The 9,498-nt window shown below is 41.5% G+C and overlaps 1 protein-coding gene across 1 annotated transcript in view; it reads left to right on the forward strand.

The window, feature by feature from the left end:
* LOC145779983 (neurobeachin-like) overlaps positions 1-7,946 on the forward strand; it is a 65,129-nt gene extending 57,183 nt beyond the window's left edge. The window contains exons 43-55 of the mRNA XM_082591675.1: positions 348-488; positions 848-967; positions 1,399-1,551; positions 2,087-2,236; positions 2,546-2,677; positions 2,952-3,122; positions 3,646-3,727; positions 4,037-4,192; positions 4,633-4,806; positions 5,268-5,448; positions 5,834-5,972; positions 6,206-6,357; positions 6,743-7,946. Coding sequence (XP_082447801.1) covers positions 348-488; positions 848-967; positions 1,399-1,551; positions 2,087-2,236; positions 2,546-2,677; positions 2,952-3,122; positions 3,646-3,727; positions 4,037-4,192; positions 4,633-4,806; positions 5,268-5,448; positions 5,834-5,972; positions 6,206-6,357; positions 6,743-6,833 — 1,842 coding nt within the window. The 3' untranslated portion in view covers positions 6,834-7,946. The remainder of the gene's footprint in view (positions 1-347; positions 489-847; positions 968-1,398; positions 1,552-2,086; positions 2,237-2,545; positions 2,678-2,951; positions 3,123-3,645; positions 3,728-4,036; positions 4,193-4,632; positions 4,807-5,267; positions 5,449-5,833; positions 5,973-6,205; positions 6,358-6,742) is intronic.
* Positions 7,947-9,498: the final 1,552 nt, after the last annotated feature.

Here is a 9,498-nt window from a genome sequence, read left to right on the forward strand (position 1 = left end):
CCGGTGGGTTAGGCATTGGTGGATGACATGGTCTGCGGTCTGTTCCGTGGTACCACACTCGCATTCTGATGAAGGAGCCAGACCCCACTTGTGCAGTGTGCATGTCCGAACGAAAGCGGCCGACGCCAGTTTGCAGGCGGTTAAGCCTGACTCACGCAAGCCTTGCGAGGGACATCCCTGGTGTACGGGTTCGGCGTCGGGTATGAAGTCACGGAGCGTGGAGGAATGAGCCAGTGATGATGGCACCTTTGAGACAAATGTTGGATGGTTTTATTACATTCTAGCACTTCAGTTGTTTTATATGAACTCGATTTATTGTAATTTAATTTTCATTGGGTTGTGTCCAGCCGGTCGGGGCTTTGAACCCAAAACGCTCGGCCTACTTCCAGTCGCGGTACGAGAATTGGGACGACCCAAGCATTCCCAAGTTTCACTATGGAACGCATTATTCCAATGCTGCTTTCACCCTGGGCTGGCTCATACGAGTGGTGAGTGACACGTTCATTTTCGTCAAGTCACGTGTCGGCCATGATTGTGACGTCATCAACTCACGTTTTACAAATTTGTTCCCTGAAATCTAAGTTGGCGACTAAATCTAAACAAATCTTAGCGCCATCAGTGCAATTGTATGACGTTATAATTCAGCCAGATTTGCGATTGTTAACGAGTTTCGAAGTTTTGCATTGACCGAGCATCTCCTGACGTTAAACCAGGATAAAGTTGAAGATAATAAAAAGTGAGACAGTTTTGGCCACTCACTCCATAGTCATTCGTTGGTGACCCGTTAGCATTGGTTAAACCTTATGTTTAGTTTTATTTACGTAAAATAACGTTGCTTTCCTGACAGGAACCATTCACCACCATGTTCTTGGCGTTGCAAGGTGGCAAATTCGACCATGCCGACCGCACCTTCCACTCCGTGCTGCAATCCTGGAAAAATTGTCAGCGGGACTCTCATGACGTCAAGGTAAGATGACATCATCGCACGGCACAATATGATGCGAGTAATTTTTTCAGCAAGTGAAATTTTCACATGAAATGAACTTGGATACATGTCATTCACCTTTCTACTGTGTGAGTGAAGACATCAGTTTAAAACCCTAACCTTAACCTTTAAAACCTTAATCAACTTAAAAACTTGCTTTGCCATTTTAATGTCTGAATTGGGTTTATCCGAAAACAAGCATAATCAGGTCTGTTTAAGGTGGTTCAAAACAAAAGTCTTCGCCAAGAAAGAAAACTCAGACGAAGGCAGAAGTTCCTGTAAACGTTTAACTCATGAACGGTTTTATCACTTGAAACAGCACGAAACTTTCCCCCTCCATTTTATTTAAACTTTCTTTTGTTACTTATAGCAGCTCAAGATTTAAATTTTGCTAAAAGTTGGTTTCCTTTCAGGAGTTGATTCCTGAGTTCTTTTATCTGCCCGAGATGTTCATCAACAGCAACAACTACAACCTAGGGGCCACCAGTGAGGGCATCAAGATAAATGACATCACTCTACCCCCCTGGGCGAAGTCAGCGGATGATTTCGTTCAAATGAACAGATTGGTGAGTATGTTGGTTTGAAGGACTCCATCTCTCACCAATTCTTGAAGTTTCATTAAAGATTTACCTCATTTCTCTTCCCATAATGCTTCATCAGTCACAGTGCAATTTACTCCACCATCAAGTTTCTTCCTCATGTTGAGTACAACGCAATGTGCCATTGCTCGCGATCATGATTACTTCAGAGCATTTTTATTTTAATAGTGTAAATCGTTCTGTGTTTTTAATTTCGGTTTTGCTTCTTCTAACCTTAAAAAACGCGTCCAGTTACACAAAACTTAGATCAACGTTTTCAATGTTATCTCCAGTGGTGGGAAGCCAGTAGGACAACTTCAGTTTCCTGGGTCTAAAAATAGTTGTCTAGTGCTGTATGACAGAAACAATGAGCGCGAACCCCTATGCATTCAGTCTCTAAACGCTTTGGTTTTCATGCTGTTTGGTATATTTAAGTCCTTCTGTTTTGTATATACATCGTTTCATCGTTTTGTGCTCACACCAGAGCAAACATCGAGTGTTGTATAACTCAACTTAATCTCAGGCTTTGGAATCTGAGATTGTGTCGTGCCAAATCCACCAATGGATCGATCTCATCTTCGGCTTCAAGCAGAGAGGTCCAGAAGCAGTGCGGGCTACCAATGTGTTCTACCATCTCACCTACGAAAATAGCGTCAATTTGGACCAGATTAAGGTATTCAACATTCCTCAGCTTTGGAAATGAAGACTATGTTTTTGTATAACGCTGTAGTGTATGTGTAGTTCATTATTGCTGGGTGCCAAGCTAAAATGAGATTCAGCTCCACTTTTTAAAAAAAATTAATATGGCCCAACGGGGCATCGAACCCATGCCTACCAATTCAGAAGCGGACATTCTAACCACCAAGCCGGCTATGATTGAGTATTATTTTGTGAATGATACAAAATAATAAAAAATCTACCTATTCCTAGCATCGAATTATGGTCGCTGTATCTCGTTGTTTAAACGACATATTATAAACAGGATCCTGTTGAAAAGGAGGGCATCCGGGAACAGATAAAGAACTTTGGACAGACTCCCAGTCAACTTCTAACCGCTCCTCATCCTCCAAGGAGTTCCGCCATGCACATGGTGAGTCGCTCTGTGACGTCACAAGTTGGACAACGATTCTACCAAGCTACTTTCTGATTAGCTCTTAACAAAAAAAGCAAACGAATTTTGTGCAATTCTCTTGCAAGCATTTTCTGCCAGACTCTGCTTTACGCTTGAAGCTAATCCTTGAGCTAAATGTTTCGCAATTCATTGTAAGGCAGCTTTTTAAATGTATTGCAGACGTGGATAATAATTTGCATTGAAAATGAAGTTGTATACTTGGCTTTCTTGACGCTGACTTTGTTTCATCACAAACCAATTGTTTTGTTTCTCCTAGACCCCGATGATGTTCAAGGAGAAGGAGACACAGGATGTGATCATGGTCCTTAAGTTCTTATCCAACTCCCCAGTGGTCTGTGTGGCCGCCAACACCCACGCCAACCTGCAAACCCCTGCAGTTGTCACTTGTACCAAGAACCTGCAATTCTGCATCAACAAGTGGAACAATGTAAGATACTACAAGTCTGTGAGGTCATAAAAGAATATTTTCATCCGCCATTTTGGTACCATCATAATGCACACAATTTATCCCACGCTTCATCTAAGTTGGAAAAAATTACCATTTTTGCGCCGTTGTTATGGCATGCCTAGAACCATCAAAACAAGCGATTTTATCCATGAACCGATTTCTTGCCCTCAAACACTTTATAGTGCGGAAACAACACACTCGGAAAATAGGAAATTGATATGCACTTACACTACTATAATACTAAGATCAAGTGAACAGTATAATCATACACATTAAGTAAACAGAACTTCATGTCCATGTTTGATCATCCTGTCACGTGTCCTAGCATGACATGGTTGGTTGGTTTCAGCGAACGTCAAACTCCCAACGCTCGGTGATCCAGCCAATCAGAATGCGCTTGCTTTGGCCTGCCTACATAGTTATTGTATTAAAAATCAAAAGCTTGTGAAGTGACATGCCACTTTGCCAAGCTTGTGTTGATAAAAATGTTGCAATGACTCAGGTGCCCGACTCGAAGCCCTCTAGCACCTCCGGTGGTGAAGAAGCGTCCCTGCCTTTGCCAATAGAACCGGACCCACAAATCCGTGAGTGGTATTGCATAGGCCATAACATTCTGCATTAATGTCAGAGTGGCGAATCATGATTGTGTTTTGCTTACCGCTACAACAAAGCACACTTTTTTTTACATTGATTCAACGTTTTGATTTCACACGTTTGCTGAACATGAGTTTCGTTTCTACTTTTGCACCTTTTATTAGAAAATAAATCTGTTCATTACCAAACTATTAAATCTTGTCACTGCATATGGCTTCCAAGCACTACAAAAATGCCTGAAAGAAATCCATGAACCATTCTCTAATTGCTAAGCTGACACAGTGGTATGTTGTTCACAGAGATCAGTGGAGGGACATGCAAGCGTCAAATAAGCGACTTGCTCGATCAGAGCGTCACAGTACAGAGCACGTGTTTTGTAGTAACCGCAGACAACAGGTTCCTAGCGACGTGCGGCTACTGGGATAGGAGCTTCCGCGTCACTCATATGGAATCAGGTTGGAAAGTTTTAAGATCCAACCCCCACCCCGGACAACAAAATCTGTCATTTTTGCATTGATTCAATGTCTGCAAACGTTGAGTCAATGTAAAAATGACGGATTTTGTTGTCTGGGCAAACAGTGCTCAAGTTAAGGTCTATTGCTATATTATTTTAAAAGGGCCAATTTAAAACTTTACTTTCTAACTGTCCATTTGTGTTGGGGTCGTTGAAATTGGGTTTCACCCTATTTTATGTTCTTTGGGGTGATTGACCCCGTCCTTTAGTGCCGCCATGTCCCATCTTGTATCGCTCGACGTTACGTCACTATGACGTTATTGTCACCAGATGCGCGTTTGCACTGTGACGTCATACTTGCGTTTCAACCCCTTCGTTGAATTTACGGCATAATTTTGCGTTGTTCCAACGTAATCGAAACCTTTCCTTGTTTGTTCGCAGGGAAACTTAACCAGGTCGTGTTCGGACACTGGGACGTGGTCACCTGCCTGACCAGGTCGGACACTTACATTGGAGGAGACTGCTACTTTGTGTCCGGATCCAGGGATGCAACCTTGATGCTGTGGTACTGGAGCGGAAGAAAGAACTTAATCATCGGAGACTCCTCATCAGCTGGTGAGCTTGTATCGCGTTGATGACGTTATGGTGTGCTATGATGATGGCGTCATCTTGTAGTAATCACGTCAACGTGTGTTTTAAACAAACTGTACCAAAGAACAAAACTTTGCCTTCTAACTCTGGTCTTATAAATTTAGACAATGAGATTGAAAATAGGCGATCGCCCCATCCGTTTGTTCATTTATATATTTTATCTTTAGCCTAATACATGTGATTGCAGCTGTTGAGAACTATGTGGCATGATTTAGTGGTCCGATACTAATTAGCCCAGCCTCATGGGCGAAACACGTATCTATTGCTGTCAATTCTTGCTACACTCGACTGCTTAAAAACACATGTGATGTGCTGTCACTTATTTGGTCAACCGCAATTGTTTGTCATTAGTAGAAAGATTATGCCAGCAAATCAAACTTACCTTTGAATCATTATCCTCATAATCCTAACGTTTTGTCAACCAGATGAAAACCCTTCCCCTCGTGCCGTCCTGACCGGCCACGACACCGAAATCACGTGCGCGGCTGTTTGTGCTGAGGTGGGACTCATAGCCAGTGGCTCTCTGGAAGGTCCCATCCTCCTCCACACCATCACTGGGGACCTGCTCAGATCGCTTGAACCCAGCCACTCATCTTTCGATGACGTGTAAGTAGAGTTTTTTCGCTTCCTGAATGTTACCAAAGTCTATGCCCAGTGGTCGTTGAAGACTCAGATTTTGGTTGGGGAGGTCGGCAATGGGTGTAGTTGATAAGTGGAGGCAAATTTCTCTTCCCTTACTCACCGCCAGTAATAACAAGACCTCTCCTGCTTAGTAGTAGTAGTAGTAGTCTCCTGCTTACATTTTGTTTAAAAGCATGAGGTTTCCCCAGCTACTCCACTGCTAACCGTGTGTTTCATCTCAGTGATGTCACTTGTTAGAGATAATGCTTGTCATTGTGTTGCCATGACAATACGCGTTGAAGTGATGACGTTGTCAGCAATTTGAAACATCGATTAAAGGAACTATTTTCTCATACGCTTTGTCGCCCAGGGCTTCTACACCACGACCCGAGCTGATCGAGTTCACCAGTGAAGGGATGGTGATAGCTTCCTACAACAGCGGCCTTATAAGCAACTTCACTATGAACGGGCGTGCGTTGAAGAGCAAACAAATTGAAGATAACATTCAAGTTAGTTGGAATGAGGAGAATGTTTGGTCGTGATTGGTTTAGAATAATATGTATCCTTTGACTGGGAAAGCATTGTATAAAGAATGTCTTCTACAAATTATTAACTCTAAACTAAAGTTTCCTTATCAAACAGACATTAATTTACTGTAAAGTGCTGTGAAATTGCGGTATGTTTTGTCAAATTGATTAATTCATCAAAATCATATTTGATGTAATTTAAGTTCTTCTACCAGGCGATGTTGAGCAGCAAAAACAGCCAGTTCCTCATCACCGGAGGAAACAAAGGGATAATGCAGGTCTGGAGTGCGTGGGACTTTAAGCTCCTCTACACCTATCCACAATGCGATGCTGGCATCCGGGATATTGCTCTATCCCACGATGAGAAGTAAGACCTTCAAACGGTTGTATCTTTCAGCTCATATTACAAATGTCATGTGACTCGTCACTGTAATAACTAAACATCTTCTGACTTTGCAAGTTGTAAATCACGAAGTTTTTCCCTTCGTTGTAGCGGGCTGTTCTATCTTTTCTATGATACACTTATAAACAGAATTTCACCACATCTGCATCTCTTGCTGAGGACCTGTGTGGCCGTTCATCGCTGTCATAGTTGTCCTACTGAAATTCAGCGATAGTGTTTTTTAACTGATCTGCTGTGGTATGCTAGGAAGCGGACACGAAAACTGCATCTCATTCACCAAATATTAAGCCTGACCAGAACAAGAAAGTCGTTGAGTGTTCATTGTTATGAATCGTGCTCGTCTTTCCAGGGTTGTTATCATCGGTATGACGTCAGGCAGTATCGTGGCCTTCAGGATCAACTTCAACAAATGGCATCATGAGTACCAAGACAAGTACTGATGAGTACCACGGCAAGTACTGATGAGGATCGGGTTAACCTTGTTTCGACGGCCAGAGAAGGAAAGCCGCCACATGCTCCCTCTAATTGTGATGGTGCTTTGTATGCCTCTATTTAAACGATGTAGTCGTGTTTCTGATATCTTGTGCATCTAGTTGAGAACAACCAATGACAATGTTACGTAATAATTACCATGAAGACAAACAGAGCTTTGTAGTAACCGGTCTGACGTTTGAAATTTTCTAAATAAATTATCAAACTTTTCATTAATGTTAATGAGTGCCCGCTAACCGGAACAGTTGATTAGTTTTTCCCATTATCATGCAGTATTGAGAGACTGCAGTAGATTACACAACAGCGATTGTGTCAATATTAGAGTGTCCTGCCGAAAAATAAGTTTTTCTCGGCTGCTTCTGTTAATTTTTTTACACAAATCCACACCAGACATGGCGGTGGCCGTCATCATATGGCCGGGAAACACCACTTGCTTTTCTATTAACAAGATTTTTTTTTTGTGCTACACTTTGCACTGATCCATCTGAAAACATGATCGATCACCAGATGATGTGCTTTGATATTAAATTTTCTGACGACCTTGGCTTTGCAGATTGTACATTACACGTAGTAAGCAATTGTCGCTGTCCCAAATTATCGTCAATTGAAATGTTAATCTCTAAGCTTGATTGTGACGCGGTGCTGGTGGTTGCTTGATTCTTTGTGACGAAGTAATGACGTTATTATTACGTCTAGTGACGTTTAAACGCTTCAAAAGTAAACGATTATTTAATTTTCCGTTCAACTACTGAAGCCTCCCTTATTGTGTCCCTGAGGATTTCATATGTTTCCTATTCTAACCGTGGTTTGTGCAATTTGAGACTCAACATCTTTTGACCTACTTTGACGCTTGCAGAATTTGATTGTTAAAATATAATGAATTGTGGCCATTATCGTAAACAATTACCAATTGTGATTTAGCAGATCGAAATTACCATTCCAAAAGTGTAATTGTCAAAGACTAACAACTCTTTGTGAATAATTTCAAAGTGTCTTGAGTCCAACCGCTCGTATCATTGTGTGCCGCGCTCATATATGTATATCTACACCTTATGGTAACAATAAATATATTTAAAAAATATTTATGCTACTAGTTGTTGTAATGATACAGAAAGTTGTGTTGTAGCCTATAACTTACCAAACAATTAGAAAGCAACAAAGTTGGGAGGTTTAGTGACTGGCTGTCACAACTTGCAGATTGCCTTCTGATGGAGGGAGTTCTTTGGGAAGTGTATCTTTTCTGCTCGTTTTAGGAAAAATGTGCAACTCCCCACAAAGTATCTTCATTCTTCATAGTTGCGTTGTATGGAACACTTACAATTCTGATGGCCATAAAAAGCGCCCTGTTAGCTCAGCGGTTAAGCGGCTGGCTGACGATCACGCGTGGCTGGTTCGGCGCTTGAGCAGCTCATTTTAAGACTCCTCTCCATTCAGCGGCACCTAGTGGATAGAATGAATCCCGGGTAACAATCGAAAACTTCACTCTGTCAATCTCGGAACGGTCGCGAAATTGTTTTTCCCACGAGATTTCTGTCTCATTTACATATTTTGGTAAAAGTTTGTATTAAAACCGTGTGAATGCAACATTTTCTCGTTGGCACGGTTGGTTCAGTGGAAACATCCTTTGCCTAGTGATCGTGAGAACGAGGGTTCGACGCCCGTCGAAGTCAAACTTTTTTTTTCTTTAAATTAATTTTTGCGGTGCACAAGAGCTTTTCAAAAAAAGTAGGGTTAGGGAAAGCTTGTATTTTATTATCATTGCAGAATTTCATTGGTAAATAGTTATTTCGCAATCTGTATCAACCAATCCCTCAAAACACTTTCGGAAAATCTTACTTTTAGAGTGACTAGAATCAATGAGACAGAAATCTCGTGGGAAAAAAAATTTCGCTAACCGGACCTGGGTCAAAAGCCTCTACAAGTAGGGGGAAGGTTTGGTTAGTTGAGCCGGGTAACGGTTGATCCATCCGGTTTTATCGCAACGTCGTGCATGATTAGTCAACCGTTTCATAACGAAAATATGAAAAAACTTGAAGTCCATCAGCACATGTAGTTTTAGGGATTTTCTACAAGCAGAAAAATTGTGAAGCAGTTAAATGTGAAATGGTAGGTAAAAGTAGTTTTGAGAAAAATAAGAAATGTGTTATTTTTTCTTACGATGTTTCATCGTTGTCTTAATGGAAATACTGGGATAGGTGAGGGTAACTTACTCTTTGTTTTAGTAGTTCTCGTTGCTTGATTAGCCAGTTGGTTCTTGGCAATTTTTCATGAATTTTGAAAATGGCGGCGATGTTAACAGTTGAGCCACTTGCAATGTTCACGGTTGAGCCATGCCTTTATCATAAGGAATGTAGTTTATGAGCCGATGGTCCTTACGTACTGCCCTAATTTTGTTGTACCGTACTGTAATTGATGCGTAGAACTGGTGTCCTAGCCGGGGGCGGTCCACTTCCCCCCTTAAACTTCCATAAGAGTAGTTTTTTCTGTAATGCGCCAGTTTGAGGGTAATTTTTTTAGCACTCCCCCCTTATATTTTTCTCTATGGCAACGCCACTGGTTGCTAATGTTCGTTTTCTTCACAAACCTCGCAAAATCGTTTCAGAAACGTAAAAG

The sequence above is a fragment of the Aplidium turbinatum genome, chromosome 11 (assembly GCF_918807975.1).
Source record: "Aplidium turbinatum chromosome 11, kaAplTurb1.1, whole genome shotgun sequence".
In the NCBI taxonomy this organism is placed as follows: domain Eukaryota; kingdom Metazoa; phylum Chordata; class Ascidiacea; order Aplousobranchia; family Polyclinidae; genus Aplidium; species Aplidium turbinatum.